General features: G+C 41.4%; 1 protein-coding gene across 1 annotated transcript in view; it reads right to left on the bottom strand.

Moving 5' to 3' along the window:
• Window positions 1–386: 386 nt before the first annotated feature.
• PHF20 (PHD finger protein 20) overlaps window positions 387–18,711 on the bottom strand; it is a 167,948-nt gene continuing 149,623 nt past the window's right edge. Inside the window, exons 16-18 of the mRNA XM_034787648.1 lie at window positions 14,603–15,002; window positions 4,095–4,278; window positions 387–3,230 (exon numbers count right to left, since the gene is read on the bottom strand). Coding sequence (XP_034643539.1) covers window positions 3,088–3,230; window positions 4,095–4,278; window positions 14,603–15,002 — 727 coding nt within the window. The 3' untranslated portion in view covers window positions 387–3,087. The remainder of the gene's footprint in view (window positions 3,231–4,094; window positions 4,279–14,602; window positions 15,003–18,711) is intronic.

Consider the following 18,711-nt stretch of genomic DNA (forward strand, 5'->3'; position numbering starts at 1 on the left):
ATACAGGGTTTTTTTTTAAGCCTACACATGTATCCTGTTAATTTTGGTGGGGTTTTAAATTAAAAAAATTATAAAATATTCCACTTTAAGCACTACATGCAGAGAAAAGGTCAGTTTATTCATTGGGAATTCTTATATATGACATTTTTGAAGAACTGATCAATCTAGTGAGCACTGGGTCAGTATTAATACTGCTGAACTACAGTATCTAACTTAGAAGAGCTCTATGTAAGCTTCAGAGCTTGTGTCTCTCACTAACAGAAATGGGTCCAATAAAAGGTATTAACTCACCAATCTCATCTCTCTAAAGTACAAAAATGACCTTTTAAATATATAACTAGTTTGAATAATCATTAAACTGAAACAGAAATAGACTTTACTAAGACTTAACCAACAAAAACCTATTTATTTATTCCAAACACCAAGATACAGAAGTTTTCAAGTTTTGCAAATATTGCTCCAAAGCAAAATTCTATATACAACGCCCTCAGTTCTAATAGTGCATAAACAAAGACATATATACTTATGTATCCACAGTGCAATGTTTGCTCATTTTATCAAGGCTCCATGTTGCATTCACTTAACAGTGATTTAAAGAAACAACAAAAAGTGATTTGCCAGACCAAAATAGTGTTGGTCAAGAATAAGGAGAGCTACAAATGTGGAAACTTATAAAAATAGGGACAAAACAATTCAGGAAGGGCACAATACAGAACCTTTCCTGAATGTGAAAAGCACTAACCTATTTCAAATAAATATTTTCAGTCATCCAGATCTGTTTCATCAGCAAGGGGTTCCCTATTGTATAATCATTCTGCTAAAGGAAAACAAAAACTTCAGTATTGCTATTCACCAAGTGGAATTTTCTTTGCCATGAGAAAAAATAAACTGGCAAAGCAAACTTAAAATGAACGCTCCAAAACCAGTTACTTGCAAAGGGAAAATTTCCATTTCTGGAGAGAAAAACTTGGGAATTAACCTCTCTATTGCTTTAAACTGTAACAAAGTTGATTTGTTAATGTACTTGTATTTAATTATTTTCCAGTCGGAGTGCTCATTATACAGATTTCAAACAGGGAATAATTTACTGGTAAAACAGTAATCTGATAAAAACTTCACAGCTGTTGTTTAAAACCCTTGTTTGGATACCCTTCTTATCATTTGGTTACAGCTGTTTGTGCTAGAGCTACACAGCATGTTACTCATAATTCAGATGTCATTAAGAGGAATGACATGTTTAAGCATTTGTTTTTACCTTTAGAAAGCGAAGTGACATTTAAGATAATGTAAGCTTTATTCCAACTGTGTTACAGCGAAATAAGTTTATTTTCCTGCTGTACATATGTCAAATTCATTATATATCAACTAGTGCCATAAAATGGTGCGACATAAATTATTCCCTGAAATGAGTCTTGGCATAAAAGCCTTAACTACTACCTTGAGTAGCCTAGTTATTCCATTTTCTGAATGAACTAAACTGATCAAAATATTAATTGTAGATATTGTTATTCCTATGATAGTGGATATTTCAAGTTTACATAGTAAATCATTATTCTTTGCAGCATATAAACTTTACAGATTCATATATCCATAATTAACAATTTGTACACTTCTGGGTCTTTTGATTACAACTGTGCTTTAATTTTAACCCTTTGGTGGTACCATCACAAATAGAACTGTCAGAGAGATCAAGATAACAGAAAAATTCTGCTTTTTCAGGACACCCTCTCAATGCAGAAACAATTTACCCTTTCCCACAGTGAAGTTACACTCAGCAATATTTGGGAAGAAAAAAAAAAATCACAACCATTATTTATGGAGATATGAGCCGCACGTAAAAGGCTTGTAACATATCAAATACAATACATCAATGTTTCAAAAGGTACTATATATATATATATATATATAATGTATCTTCAACTTAAGCAGCATTTTCATCTTGATCTCACAAAATAATACGAACTAGAAAATTAAAACAAAGTATAAAAAGAGACTGAGAACATATACTATTTAACATAATACCTCACTGTGAGGACAGTACCTCAGGCATAGCTTTTGAGGCTTTATTTAAACAAACATAAAATAAACTGATTCCCAAAACCACACATTCATAATAAGTCTTTACAATGAGCATGTTTAGAGTATTGAAAAAAAAGTCTACATTTCAAAATATAACCGGAATGGCAATTAACAAATGGATAGAAAACTACACATCTTAAGTTTGGAACTTCTGGCACATATCCCATCTTTTAGACATATCACTGTGTACTCTCACAAAGGTGAGCCAGTAGCACTAGTTCAAGGAGGCACAGTATGGCCAAATTTAAAAGTTCAAGAATGCACAAGAAGCACAATGTAAATGGATTTCCCCAGTACCTTAGAGTCATGTGATAGTGACATGATAAATATGGAAAAATAATCATTTACTATGTAACTAAATGCAACCCAACTGTGACCGTCTGCTATCTCTATTTAAATTAACAGCAGTGGGGTTTTAGGCCAGTATTACTTGCAAACCTCCATGTAAGAGTTAACAATTAAAGATGGACATTCATATTTGCTATGCTTGAAAATTGTTATAACGTCGTCTATTGATTAAATACTGTACTGTGCATAAACCAGTAGGAATAAAGCATGACCTGACCTGGTATACAAGTCTTTTAAATAAACTCTGTAGAACATAATTTACAACCTTCGTCAACTAAACATTTTTGGCTCTTAGAACTCTGTTTTATCTTCAGTGGCACAATTTTAAGTCAGTTTCATTATGCAAAAAGTTTATTTCATTCAACAACTTGTCGTAAGGAATGAAAATCTAAGAGTATAATTTGTCAGTCTGCTCCTACCCTTGAATACAAGAGTAAAATCCCCTTCCATATTGTTAAAATTGACTAGTAAACCCCCAAAAGATCAAAAGATAAGAATAACCTTGTTACTGCTTTCAGAACAGTCATACTTCTTCACAAATCCCTGAAGTCAGTCTGCATCACATGCAATCAGCATGCTAATTTCATTTAAATATATAGAGCTGTTTGTGTCAAACACTCCACGTTCATATTCAACAGCAATTTCAAGAGCTCTCTAGTCTCATGTTGAGCAGCAAAGAGCAATTTTTTGCACCTTGCCTAGGTCCGTAATAAGCTGTTTTATACAATGTTTGAGTTGTGGAAGTCTAGCTAGTGGTTCAGGTGGCTCCAGCTCTCCTGTGTAATCCAACCAGCTCTCTAAAACTGCAAAAGAAATAGAAAAAGTTAATACTATTCGCTATTGTGATTAGCTGACAAATATATACATATATATTTCCAAAACCATAAAACTAAGAGTTCTTGAAATAAATATATTTTGAAAGAAACTACAGTAATTTTAACATATACAATATTTTAGAAATCAGAAAACAAAACTTCCCAAATAGTGTTTGGTAATTTACAGAGCTACCATGTGCGTAAATCAATGTGATCATCTCTGTAAGGCAAAAAACATCTTTGCAAGGCAAGTTAAAGAAGTATGGATTGGATAAATGGACTATAAGGTGGACAGAAAGCTGGCTAGATTGTCGGGCTCAACGGGTAGTGATCAATGGCTCAATGTCTAGTTGACAGCCAGTATCAAGCGGAGTGCCCCAGATCGCGGGAAGTGATTATTCTCCTCTATTTGGCACTGGCGAGGCCACATTTGGAGTACTGCATCCCGTTTTGGCCCCCCCGCTACAGAAAGGATGTGAACAAATTGGAGAGAGTCCAGCGGAGGGCAACAAAAATGATTAGGGGGCTGGGGCACATGATTTATTAAGCGAGGCTGAGTGAACTGGACTTATTTAGTTTGCAAAAGAGAAGAATGAGAGGGGATTTCATAGTAGCCTTCAATTACCTGAAGGGCAGTTCCAGTGACTATATCAAAACCAAATTTACTCCTAAAAACACAACTTTCAATTATTACAGATGGCTATTTGATAAAAACGATGCTGGTATCTTTGTAGATCTGCAGAAATAGGATACAGATCTCAAGACAATGCATTTAGGAGAGAAACAGCATAATCTGAATGGGACAAAATGTACATGCTGTTTAATCAGTGAAAGAAAATACATTTAATTTACCATCCAGTTCTTTCTCAATGAAATCCATCCTGTGTGTAACTTCATCTTGTAGAGATTCAACGTGGGCTAGAAGGTTAAGTTGCCACTGCAGCTGAGAGTTCACAACTCCTTCCTTGTCTTTTTCCAGCAGTTTCATTTCAATAGCTTCCTCTGAAGGGATTTTCTTAGATACACATTCTCTTACCTGACAAAGGTACATAAGTTAGTATTTATCACAGTGAAATGGAAATACTTCAGCCAGCCAATCAGGCTGCATGGATCTCTAGAGTTACTGAAGCTAATGGTACAGTTTCTCCCCAGTTATCCAGTTCCCTACATTTTTTTTTGCTGTGTTTATGATTTGCAGAATTATTGTATTATTTCTCAATAACTAGTCTGAGAATCCTTGTTGGCTAACAGCCGTTGTTAGCCCATCAAAATGCAGAGATAGTTCAATAATATGAAACACTAAGATTAAAAAGTCTCTATACTCCAGCTGTCCACTAATAAGAATTTTAAAACTCTTTACCAGCAACAAAGATGCTGCTTCAGCTTCACACTCTTGGATGAGGCACAATAACACCAACAACATTTAAAACGAAAAACAAAATACTCAAAAGCAAAAGAATGCGAGTCTGACACTGCAGAAACAGAGACTGTTTAAACAGAAGATTTGTTTCTTGATTTCCTGTCTGGGACTGACCTCTTCAGCAGTCAATATTTTGGTTGCACTATCCTTCTGGCTAGTAATGGACGCAGTTTAGACTAATTCACAAAGTTCCAGGGTTAGCAACACCCCTTCCTTCTCTCTCGCCCCCAGATTACCATTTTCAAAAATTGTATGGAAACACAATCTTTATTAGCAGATTAAATGTAATCTAATAGTAACACCTAAGTAGCTTGTGTTTAATGTGCACATGGTCCCTGGAGAAAGCCAATGGTTCAGATACGGAAAGCACTTATCTCACATAAAGCAGCTCAGTCCCAGCAAGGAAATCTGGTAATAAGCTTTCCATTCTGGATCCTGAGTGCTTCCCCAGTTTGAGATGTATGGGCCATAGCAAGCAGTAAAAAATGGTTACTCACCTTGTGCTGTAATTGCAGTTCTTCGAGATGTGTCCCCCTATGGGTGCTCCCCTTCAGGTGCATATGAACCTTTTGAGCCCTTGATTGGAGATTTTCCATTAGCAGTGTCCATTCAACCTGTGATGCATCCTCTACCTCCTTATGCCACACACCGAGGCTATCCAGTGATTAGCAGGTCAATGGTCCTCAGTTTCTTATCCACCCAAATATTCTATATAGAATAGTCTAAAGCAGGAGGGAAAGAGGGTGGGTAGTTGAACATCCATAGGGGGACACGTTGAAGAACTGCAACTACTGCACAAGGTGAGTAACCTCTTCTTCTTTGAGTAGCGTCCAGAAGGGTGCTCCACTTCAGGTGACTCCCAAGCAGTATTCCCCACTGTTGTAATTGATTGATTCTATATAAGCAGAAAGCCAATGCTCTTTGAACAACCACGTATGTCTCCTGCAGAGACTTGTGGGGTTTTGGAAAAAAATGGTGGATGAATGGACTGGTTAAGATGAAACACTGATAGTATCTTAGATAAGAATTTAGGGTTTGGGCACAGAGACTTCATCCTTTCAGAATACTGGAGGAAGGAGGAGTGGGAGATCTGCTATCAAGGCTTCATTCTCTCCAGTCCTATAGGCTGATGAGATAAAAAGGCAGTCTTCATAGATAAGGAGAGCAGAGAATAGGTTGCCATTGTTTCAAATCAGAGTCTCATGAAATATTTAATTACCACGTTAAGGTCCCAAATTGGAGCGGGGTAGAGATTCCCTAAACCCATTATAAACCTTGACTAGTGGTGCACAAATTGGGGGGCATGCCAGAGGTTCTCTGAGGGGCACAAAGAAACTGGGATCCTGCAGGTCCCACAGGACCTGCTACTATAATAGCTGGAGCAGGATAAAAATAGAGTGGGTATTGCGGGGCAGGACAGAAGTGAGATTTAAAAAAAAAAAAAAAAAGTAGTTCTCCCAAGCAGCAAACATGAATACCTCAGCCAGCAGCTGCTCCTCTCCTGCTGTCCAGCTCTGAGGTCAGCACCACCACCGATAGCAGTGCAAAGTGAGGGCATTGCCCCCCTTACTTCTGCACTGTTGCTGGCGGTAGTGCTGCCTTCAGAGCTGGGCGGCTAGAGAGCAGCAGGTACTGGCCAGGGCATTCATGTTGCTTGCACTGCAGGAAAATTATTTTTTTAAAATCCCACTCCCATCTCACACCACAATACTCACTCCCACCCGCTCCCACATTATTTGTTGAATTTTTGCTCTGATTTGTCCCGATGAGGAAACAAAAGCAGGGATTTCTGACCTCCCTGAGTTCCAACAGATTGATGTGGAGACAGGTTTCCTGATTTGTCCATCTACCTTGAGTTGAGAGGGCACTGAGGTGAGCTCTCCATCCCAATAATGATGCATCTGTTGTCATAGTTACTCATGGAGCTGACAGAAAGGAATGCCTGCACAGACGCTGAGGGTCTAGAGAAGAACCATCACATGCCTATACAAAGCATCTCTGGCTAGAGAAAAGGTCATTTTATGCCAACCTTGGTAGCAGCAGAGACGTATCCTTGGATGATTGGTCATGAAGGTGCAAGCTGCCATGTGATCCAGGCACTGTAGACAGTTCCTTACTGTAGTCTAAGCTCCCCTGAATTGTCCCTACCAGTGCTGACCAAGTTACAAGTCTGTCTGTGGGAAGGTAGGCCCTGGCTGTCAATGAATCCAAGTATGCCTCTGGAAACTGTATCTTTTCTACAGGAGTTAATGTGGATTTTTTTACATTCAGCTGGCAACCCAGTTCCTGGAAAAGAGCAACAGCTGTCTGGTTGGAAGACAGTACTGATCCATAGGAACAGCCTGCCTTTGAGTAGCCAGACGTCGAGGTATGGGAAGATTAGGATTGCTTCTTGATGGAGGTAAGCAGCCACTATTGCCAGCACCTCTGAGAACATCCTTAGGGCCTAAGAGAAATACTTGGAATTGGAAATGATCCTGGCCTACATTGATGCGTAGGTGTTTCCTATGCAATTAATTTATCGTTATTTCGAAATAGGCATCTTGTAGGTCGAGAACCAAAAATCAATACCCTTCCTTCAGTGAAGGAATTATAGTTGCCAGAGTCATTATCCTGATTTTTTTTAAGGCTTTACAAACTTGTTTAGAAGTCTTAGATTCAAGATTGGTTTCCACACTCTATCCTTTTTTGGTACAAGGAAATACGTCAAGTAAAACTCTTTGCCTTTGTGAAGTGGTGGGACTGCCTATATTGCTCTTTATTGAAGGAAAGAGTTCACTTCTTATCTCAGTAAAAGCTTGTGAGAGGGGACCCTGAAGAGGAAAAGGAGATGGACGGGGGGAGGGATGTAAAATGGATGGTATAAACTGATGTTATGACATCTATGATCCAGTTGTCTGCAGTGATCCTCCTCCAAGCATGTTGGAAATGGGGAATGTGATCTCCAAAGAGAGGGAGGAGGGGAAACAGATGTAGCTGTAAAACCAGAGGATTTGAACCCTTGACCGACCTGTCAAAATTTTGAAGATAATGGGGTGCTCATAGAGGGCAGGTAAGCAGCATTCTTTCTCTGGAATTTGTCTTTTCCTGGGAGGTTCAGTGGGACTTAGGAATCCCAAGAAATGAGCAGGATGTGACCTACCAAATCTTATTTGTAAGTGTATATATGACCTGAGATCATAAAGTAGCTCTAGAGTCTTTTAGTATGTGGAAGGACTCATCTGTGGTCTCCAAGACTAGCTTACGATCATTGAAGGGATGTTTCTCAACAGTATTCTGGCCTTCTCTCAGAAACCCAGAGTTGGATCCATGACACCCTGCACATAAATACTGCCATGGAGATGGGCCTGGCAGTGGTGTCTGGAACATCCAAGGATGCTTGAAGAGAGGTTCTGACCAATAATTGGCCCTCTGAAATGATGGCCTGGAACTGTTTCCTATGTTCCTGTGGCAGATGTTCAATAAAGGCTGTAAATCTATTACAGTTTATAAAATTATAATTTGTAAAATGTTGGCCATGATTGCCTGATAGTTCTTGTTCCTAAATTGCAGGGTTGCTGATGAATAGTACTTCTGTCCAAAAAGATCTGGTCTCTTTTGGTCCTTGTCATACAGAATAGACTTGGAGTTCTGCTTACCCTGCTCAAAAAAAGCAGAATACTTAGGGGGAACATAATATTTCTTATCTGCTCATTTACACATTGATGGAAGGGTGGTAGCAGGTATTTGCCACATAGTCTTCGCTGGATGCAAGAGTACCTTGTTAATGGATAATACTACCCTGGAGGGTATTGCTGACTGCAGAATGTCCAGCAGATTGTGCTGTGAGTCCTTGACCTCTAAGAAGAATTAGAAGTGTTAGCTACCCTCTTTATAAGAGCTTGAAATTGCAGAAATCAGCAGCCATGGAAGGTGGTGGAGGCATAATCACCTTGTCGGTAGACAATGATGAAATAGGTGTTTGAAGGGTGGCCTCTTTCTCCACCCTGGCTTCCTGCTCCTCAAATGTCTCCTCCTGTGAGTGGGCAGATTGGTGAGGGGAGGACTGTATGACTCTAGCCTCCTTAGGAGACAGTACCAGTGGTCTGGTGAATTGATGCCGATAAGCAGTCCAAAGATCCCAGTATGGCCATTGGTGGGAGGGCACCCATATGGGAGCAGGGGTGGCATAGGGTTGCTTCCACCACCCTCCTTGTTGAACATGAGTATCTTCCCTATGACTGTCAAAGAATGGGTTCCTATATAGGTAAGTCGGAGAACCCTGTACAGAAATATGAGAGATTGACTGGAAGTCTCCATCCTACTCAATATCCTTCAATGGAACCACAGAAAATGGTGAGGATGATGGTGATCTGGAGATGGAGGTCTCAGTACCAAGAGACACTCAGTACTATGAGGAGTGAGGACTTAGGTACGTTAATCAGACAGGTGCTTAATGTACCTGAATTCTTGTGGTACTAAGTAGGGGATCAGTACCGATGCGGTAACTGAAGAAGGTACTATCAATTGGGGGTGTACTAATGCAAGTGCCCACGGTATCTGGTGCCATTTCTTGCTCAGTAGCAAAGGTGCTGAATGCGTAGGCACCAATGGTGGGGCTGTGCCAGATGGTGGCAGCCTTGAGTGTTGATGCTTGCCTTCCTTGTCTCTCAGATGGTATCAAGGCCTGTCAGAGCTGTCTCTCTCCTTGAGCTCTGGCACTTCAGCTCTACCAGTACTGGAGGAGTCTTTTGCCTCTATGGTACCAAGCTGAGAGGTCAAGGCTTCCAAGATTGTGGATCTCACCAGGGGATCTGGGCCTTTTAGGAGCTGGCTCCGTAAGATGAGTCTCCACACTCCTCTTTTTGAAAACCTTCCCTGGAGCCTACAAAGTCTTCCCTTTCTCAGGAGAAGCCTGCACTGAGGTTGAAGGAGTGCTGGATCTGTCTGGAGAAACAGATGTATGGGGGGAGAGGTGTGTCTCCTGAGCTGATTCAGAAGCTGGTCAAAGGGAGCAATCCATTGTCAACAGTCTCAGTTTAATCTCTCTGTTATTTCTTGCCCTGGATTTGAGGGTTGGGCAAAAGCTACACTTCTGGGAGACATGGGACTCCCCCAACCAACAGCCACATAAGAATCAGAGGGGTAGCCATATTAGTCTGAATCTGTAAAAAGAAACAGAGGGTCCTGTGGCACCTTTAAGACTAACAGAAGTATTGGGAGCATAAGCTTTTGTGGGTAAGAATCTCACTTCTTCAGATGCAAGTAATGGAAATTTTCAGAGGCAGGTATAAATCAGTATGGAGATACCGAGTTAGTTCAATCAGGGAGGGTGAGGTGCTCTGCTAGCAGTTGAGGTGTGAACACCAAGGGAGGAGAAACTGCTTCTGTAGTTGGATAGCCATTCACAGTCTTAGTTTAATCCTGATCTGACATCTTCATCATCTGGACCCATGGGAAGGAGACCCTGGAAGAATTCCACCATGATTTCAACAGCTTCCACCCCACCATCAACCTCAGCCTGGACCAATCTACACGGGAGATCCTCTTTCTAGACACCACAGTACAAATAAGCGATGGCCACGTTAACACCACCCTATACCAAAAACCCACCGACCGCTACGCCTACCTTCATGCCTCCAGCTTCCACCCCGGACACACCACACGATCCATCGTCTACAGCCAGAAGCCTCCTGCTACAAGACAGGCCCAGAAAAGAAACCTACAGAACTCCACTGGCCATCACCTACAGTCCTCAGCTTAAACCTCTCCAACGCATCATCAGTGATCTACAAGCCATCCTGGACAATGATCCCCCACTTTCACAGACCTTGGGAGGCAGGCCAGTTCTCGCCCACAGACAACCCGCCAACCTTAAGCATATTCTCACCAGCAACCACGCACCGCACCATAACTCTAACTCAGGAACCAACCCATGCAACAAACCTCGATGCCAACTCTGCCCACATATCTACACCAGCAACACCATCACAGGACCTAACCAGATCAGCTACATCATCACCGGCTCATTCATCTGCACGTCCACCAATGCTATATATGCCATCATGTGCCAGCAATGCCCCTCTGCTATGTACATTGGCCAAACTGGACAGTCACTACGCAAGAGGATAAATGGACAAGTCAGATATCAGGAATGACAATATACAAAAACCTGTAGGAGAACACTTCAACCTCCCTGGCCACACAATAGCAGATGTTAAGGTAGCCATCTTACAGCAAAAAAACTTCAGGACCAGACTCCAAAGAGAAACTGCAGAGCTCCAGTTCATTTGCAAATTTGACACCATCAGATCAGGATTAAACAAAGACTGTGAATGGCTATCCAACTATAGAAGAAGTTTCTCCTCCTTTGGTGTTCACACCTCAACTGCTAGCAGAGCACCTCACCCTTCCTGATTGAACTAACCTCGTTATCTCCATACTGATTTATACCTGCCTCTGGATATTTCCATTACTTGCATCTGAAGAAGTGAGGTTCTTACCCACGAAAACTTATGCTCCCATTACTTCTGTTAGTCTTAAAGGTGCCACAGGACCCTCTGTTGCTAGCCACATAAGAGTGGCTGTCGCTAACAGGTATAGCCTCTCAGAAGGAGAAGCAGCGTTTATAACCTGGGGATCCAGACATGCCCTGCCAGGAAAATAAAAGACTTCCTGACGGGGAGAGAGAGAGGGGAACAAGACAATCCAATCACCACTTATCTCTAACTATATAGTTATCACTAAAACTAACTATACTAACTAATCCTAAACAAAACTACTATAGGAAATTGTAAACACAAGACAGCCAAGGCATGACATGCTCAGGCTCCACCTCAGGCCAAGGGAGTTGAGAAGGAACGGAGGGTGGTTTGCCCGCGCATTCTTATATAGCCTTATTACGCGGCACAAGGAGGTACTAGATGCATGTGCGGACTGAACAGTCATTGCTACCGGAAAATCTCCGATCAAGGGCTCAAGAGGCACATGCGCACCTGAAGTGGAGCACCCATAGGGACACTACTCAACAAAGGAGGTTTTAGAAGGAAGAGAGTGCTAAATAGGAGAAGAATGCACTCCCTTCCCTCAGATCAGAAATATCTGGGGACACATCTTGGATCACCTTCCTGCTAAATGATGCTTCTCCACAGAATGAAGTTCAAGCCTGTAGCATTTTACAAACATGTTGCTGGATGACTAGGTTACAGTTTTACAGGTTTCCTTTGGGGTAGCTAACACACTTTTTGCCTTGGATGCTTTCATGATGCCGTCCAGAAACGTTAGGTATAATGCACTTAAAGTGAACACATAAGCAGGTGAACAGGCAATGCTAACAGGAAAGTTTCCAGGATGTATCTGTAGATCCTGATGACTTGGTGAGTTGCATGTTTGGTTTGATTGTCTCTCTGAGAGGGTCATATAGTTGAACTTTTGGGCCTCCGAAAAGGCCCAGTGAGAGGTTGGTTTCCTTGTCTCTCCAATGACCATATGACTGGGGCTATGTCACCTTTGATCAAGCCAGGTGTTTGAAGTCTAAGTGGTTAATCCCTCCATAAGAGCAAGGGGGTGGTACTGACCAATGAAAATAATGGAACTTGAAAAAAAAAACACAACCCACCTGAGCAGGCTAACAGGATTTCTGAAAGAGTTTGCAGCAGAGAGAGAAGGATTCCCCCCTCCCCGGTACACTACCAATACAGACCACAAGCAATGGACTAGATATTGGGACTTAACAAGGATTGTGCTACATTCTGTTTCCTGCCCGAAGACAGACTTCTTATGCAGGAAGTACAAGTTGATGGCTGTATAAAAGGAAAAGTTTCATGATCTTAAAGGTCAACTATTGATCTTGAGTGGCATCAGAGAGGCAGAAGAGTTCTTGCATAAACAGATTAAGGCAGCACAGTCAAATGTTCAATTAGAGAATGATATACGGTCTCCCACAGTATTTTTGCCAGCAAGTTAAAGAAGCATGGATTGGACGAATGGACTATACGGTGGATAGAAAGCTGGCTAGATCATTGGGCTCAACAGGTAGTTATCAACGGCTCAATGTCTAGTTGGCAGCCGATATCAAGTGGAGTGTCCCAGGGAGTGGACCTGGGGCCAGTTTTCTTCAACATCTTCATTAATGATCTGGATGATGGAATGGATTGCACCCTCAGCAAGTTCGCGGCTGATACTAAGCTGGGGGGAGAGGTAGATATGTTGGAGGGTAGGGACCTAGACAAACTAGAGGATTGGGCCAAAAGAAATCTGATGAAGTTCAACAAGGACAAGTGCAGACTCCTGCACATAGGATGGAAGAATCTCAAGCACGGCTACAGGCTGAGGACCGTCTGGCTAAGCGTCAGTTCTGCAGAAAAGGACCTAGGGATTACAGTGGACGAGAAGCTGGATATGAGTCAACAGTGTGCCCTTGTTGCCAAGAAGGATAATGGCATATTGGGCTGCATTAGTAGGAGCGTTGCCAGCAGATTGAGGGAAGTGATTCTTCCTGTCTATTTGACACTGGTGAGGCCACATCTGGAGTACTGTGTCCAGTTCTGGGCCACTACAGAAAGGATGTGGAAAAATTGGAGAGAGTCCAGCAGAGGGCAACAAAAATGATTAGGGGGCTGGGGCACGTGACTTATGAGGAGAGACTGAGGGAACTGGGCTTATTTAGTCTGCGAAAGAGAAGAGTGAGGGGAGATTTGATAGCAGCCTTCAACTACCTGAAGGGGTGTTCCAAAGAGGATGGAGCTAGGCTGTTCTCAGTGGTGGCGGATGACAGAACAAGGAGCAATGGTCTCGGTCTAGCTTGGACATTAGGAAAAAACTATTTCAATAGGAGGGTGGTGAAACACTAGAATGGGTTACCTAGGGAGGTGGTGGAATCTCCATCCATAAAGGTTTTTAAGACCCAGCTTGACAAAGCCCTGGCTGGGATGATTTAGTTGGGGTTGGTCCTGCTTTGAGCAGGGGGTTGGACTAGATGACCTCCTGAGGTCTCTTCCAACCCTAATCTTCTATGATTCTATGACTCATGCTCCTCCTCTTTTTCTTCTCCTCTCATCTCCAAGGCAGAAGAATGGTGCTTTCTGTCTTCTTTGATGTGAGACTGAGACTTGCCTCAAAAGCTCAGGAGAAGTAGTAATCACTTAGAGAGCTGATGTGCTTGGTCTCAGAGTTCACTGAGGGAGCTAGAAACTTTGCCCTGGTATTGGGGACCCCATGAAGATGTGTCACTGTTCCTCAGAGTGGTAAGGAATTGTATAACCTTAGTAGAGGGGCTCAGTCCCAGGACAGAGGGTTATTCCATTCTGAATCTGAAGTCACCTTCACAGATTGGTCCAAGAGGTGAAGCCTGAGATGACTATCCCTGGCATATCAGGTCTGGGCTAAGAAGAACCAGCAGACCAAGCACTTACCGAGGATAAGGCCTTCGCCACAACACCACCGCCGCCACCACCACCACCACAAAAAAGGCAGCTCACTGACAAGGATAAGCCACATAAGGAAGAGTATCTGAACCTTCATACCTTTGCCTCAACTTTAAAGCACCAATCAAATCAATGGTCAAAATCTAAAGCTTCCAACAGGACAGAAAAACCTAGCAAAGCAGTTAGTAAACTAATACTGTACATTAACTTTCTAAGGTGAAATTTTTGAAGGATGAACTTCTATGGGGAGTACAGCATACATCACTGAGTGCCAACCTGAAGCCACATGTGGTAAGAAGGGGGGCTGGAACAACACTTTGCAACATGCCCTCAGATTGTGGGGAGAGCATGTGCAACCCCAATAGACACTGCTGACCAGAAAATTCCAGACCCTGGAGCATGAAGTAAACATGCACTAGAAGTGGGGATCAACACAGATAACACTCAAAGCAGTCAAGGATTTTCAGAAAGCACAGTAGATTAGCCTGGTAAAAACAAATGCCCTAGAAAAACAGGGCTATACCAATACAACATACCTTAGAATAATTATGCTTGGACTCATTCTCCAACTTGTATAATTCTCTGTCCAGATTCCATCCAAATCTCTCTGACAGGGCATCATCTCCATTCTCCCTTATTCTGCTCACGCCATCGTCCATGGCTGAACCTCTGGTTTCCACAACCAGCCTCTGCTCTATAGCAGGGTAGTAGGCCCGAGGTTTCTGGTAACAGTGTTCACTGGTAATATAGGATTCCTCCACAGAAGGAATGGTTGAAGGTTTCTCAACTGTTCCATTGAAAGTTCTATAACTTACGGTCTCTTCTTTGCAGCAGTTTTCTTCAATGTGAATGATGTGTTTTGTATGAATTTTTTCATCCACTGTAAGATGCTTCCAAGGATGACACCAAAGTTTTAAGTCTGGATGTTCTTTATTTCTGTTTACAGATAAAACAAGTAAAAATCACTTTTTAAATTTAAATTTCTTAAAATGACAGAGTTTCTTTATGACCTTATTTTACAAAGAAGTGAAATGAGAACATTCTATTTAAACACATCGGAACTGATGAACTTCCTCACAAGTAAGTTTCCCTAAACATTCTGGTGTGAGATTTCACTTTCCAGTGATCTTTGTTCAGTATCTTTCAAAAGAATCTTTTTTCATTAGAGTCACTATTTTTAATAAAGCTTTCTGCTTAATGCCATGGCATTAGTTATCCTATACCCCACAATGTTTAGGTGTATCAGGCAGAGTGCAATTTGGAACTACTTCAAATTTGGCATGTTCATATCACCATTTTTTTGTGGTGCAAATACTTTTGTTAACTTTCAATTATAAAAATGTGTTAAAATAAATGAGAAAATATTTTCAGTTGTTGGTACATCCCCTGAATCATCTATGAATTTTCTTTATGGAAGCAGAAATTTGTTTTCATGTTTTTAATTTGATTGTAAGAAAGAAATATTTAAAAACACTAGAACTGAGAAAGTGTTTGCTCTAAATAGGTGATTAGTGTATGTGCACACAGAGCTGAAACAGTCCTCTATTCATACAAACAAATATGAATTTCATTAGAGTAGTACAAATGAACCTCCTGAAAGTATGGCCAATATTAGATTACAAGACCATAAATCAAAACAAAAAAAATCCCGACACTCCAACCCCTCTATCCCCGACCCCCTCACACATATAAAGACAGCAAACACACCCAGTATTTGGTTTTAACAACAATTCTTTCATGTATTAATAGCTGAAGAAAAACTTGTGAAAATGAACGCAAATATAAACTCTGGGATCAAGAAATTTTCGCAGCAGGGAATCTATTTCTCGGATGAGTATGCCAGGAATTACTTGAGCATTGTGATTTGTTTGACAATTAAGTATTCTTTTCTCTATTATTCTAAAAAAAAAAAAAAAAAAAAAAAGTTCTGATTTTACCATGGAAAGAAATAACCCATTACTTAACAAAAACTGGAAAAATAGTTGATATTTGCTCTTTGTTCCTATATACATGTCATTTATATGAAACTATTACAGCTTGTTTCTTAACAGTAAATTAAAGGAACAGGAAGCAAGGCACTTCAAATGCAAGCTCCTTAAGCCAAATGAACTCTCAGATCACAGCACTGGAAAGGTCCTTCTGGGTCATTTTCTAGCAACCTGTATAGAATTGTCCTTCAAACTAAATCCATAAATCTAATACATGTCTATACTGGTTCTTCAATGACCCTTCCTTTGCAAATTATTCCATTACTTAAGCAAAGTGTTTGAGCAGTTTCACACCTAGCCAAGCCTATCTTTGTGTACACTAGAACCCCATACCTTTCCCACTAAACTGTTTTCTATTTTTTTTTTTCATTTTTTAGTTTACTTAAATTTCCATCAGGTTGAACAGTACAGAATAACCCTGCAAGAATTTATTTCAGCAGCAGGGCAACTGGGTATACTTATAAATAGTTTAAGGAGGAACCAAGAATTTTAGATGAATATGAATACTATGCTTCTGTAATTTTCATTGAATTCCTTCACTTATCCATTAGGGGTCAACAGCACAAAAAAAAAAAAAAAAGGAAGCGAAGTATTTAGCAACTTTGGAATGTCTGAACAGATTATTCCCATAGACTAGAACCAGGTCCAAACTAGAAGAAAATAAAATGACAGCCTGGGCCAACTCCTGAAAGAATATTGGAGGAGATCCTGGAGAAGTATTGATCTAATTTGAAATCCAAAGTAACTGAAATCCCCATGCCACTGCACAGTCTATCAAGACTTATCTTCACAGAATAAAGAGCCAGAGACAAAAAAAAATATTCAAACAGCTCTCTGAAGACATGATAAATGGATAATACTGGGCTAAAGATGTTTGCAACTGAACTGTCTGCTATAGGCATCTTATAGGCAACATGATAATTGCACAACTGAAACATGCCTTTCAAATCCATGCTAGAGTGGCTAAAATTTCCTTTCTACATGTTGTAGGAGACTATTGCTGGTGCCTGTGACAGATATTGCTAACACATGCAGCATCTTTGGAGACTAGTGTTTCAACTTTATAAATGTTTTCTGGATGTTAAGCCAGACCTTGAAAGCATGAAAACTTCAAAGAGATGGTTTGAGGTGGTCCAGACAATATGGGCCCAGAGACCTTTGTACCAATCCATGTTATATGTATTTGTGTGTTCCTGGCTCACTGTGTGGATTGCTTGGGGGATCTGAGATCATTAAGTGGTGATTTATGCAGAATCCCAATGCTGATTATAGAGACATCCAGAGTTTGAACTCTTGCCCCCTTGGCAAAGGGACTGTGACTGGTTTTATCCATTTCAGGAGTCCTGGAAACAAAAAGTCTTTTGAGCTATAATGGCTGCATTTAAACGGACTCGGGGGCCTGATTTTGAGCCAACCGACAGCAAGCGGTGGTTACCTGCTAAAGAGTCTGAAGGACGGGAACCTGCCAGGGTTTCCATAGGGAAGATGGGGGACCTCTGTAAGATTAAGTATGTATTTAAATGCTATTGTTTATGATGTTTTCTGTAAATAAAAGTAGTTTACCTGGTGAGGACTGTTTGGTCACTGATGAACCACTGTCATTGTCCCTGGTGAAAGTGAAACTGCAAGTGCTAAGTAAGCCCTAAGTCAGACCTGCCGGGATAATCACAGTGAATTGCAGGGGGAGCTGAAAGCCTAAAACCCTGCTCTGAGGGAGAGGGAGGCAGCTCCTGGCTCAATGAGAATTGACAGCTGGAGGCCTGAGACCTAAAGGGAAACTCCTTGAACAGACCATGGAGCAGCAGTTATTCCAAAAGTGACAAGTGCTGCTTTAACAAAACAAATCTTCTTAAAGGGCAAATCTCGTCAGTAAAGGGCTAGAATTCGCCAATAAAAATAAGGATTTCAAAATGTGACAGTGTTCACCTCTAGAAGTGCCTTCAACTACAGGTTTATTCACCAGTTTAGGAGGCTTGTATATACAGTATAAGGCCTTGGCTACATGTGGGACTTCCCAGCGCTGCTGCAGCAGCGCTGTGAAGCGTGAGTGTAGTCGCGCTGCCAGCGCTGCGAGAGCTCTCTCGCAGTGCTGTAAGTACTCCACCTCTCTGAGGGGAGTAGCTTGCAGCGCTGCGAGCGAGCGTGCAGTGCTGCAGGCTCTGATTACACTGGCGCTTTACAGCGCTGTACTCGCTGCGCTCAGGGGTGTGTGTTTTCACACCCCTGAGCGCAGCAAGTTGCAGCGCTGTATAGCGCCAGTGTAGCCAAGGCCTTAGTCTTTTCCAATCCAGTTCCAGAAGCACAACTACACCTTCTTAGCCCGGTGTTGTAATTTAGCCTTTTTGGTTTGATGTTGCATGCAGCAATACATTCCCATTAGTGCAATTACTGTTATGGCTTGTATTTCTATTAGTATTACATTAAAGGTTTGTCGGGGTAACTAGTGTGTTGGCTAGCTTCACAAGAGAAGCAGCAAAAGTCAATCTAGGATGGATTGGCCTATTGCAGACAGGAGGAACATCTGAAAGTGAAGCACCCAAGCAACAAATTAACACTGACCCCAGGCGCTGTTTACTAACGGCCTCTGAAAGCTGGCTCACATTATACTGATTCTGTCAAAGCCAATACTGATCTTTTCACCCCCTTTCATTCAGGAG

The sequence above is a fragment of the Trachemys scripta genome, chromosome 12 (assembly GCF_013100865.1).
Source record: "Trachemys scripta elegans isolate TJP31775 chromosome 12, CAS_Tse_1.0, whole genome shotgun sequence".
NCBI classification, from domain to species: Eukaryota; Metazoa; Chordata; order Testudines; family Emydidae; genus Trachemys; species Trachemys scripta.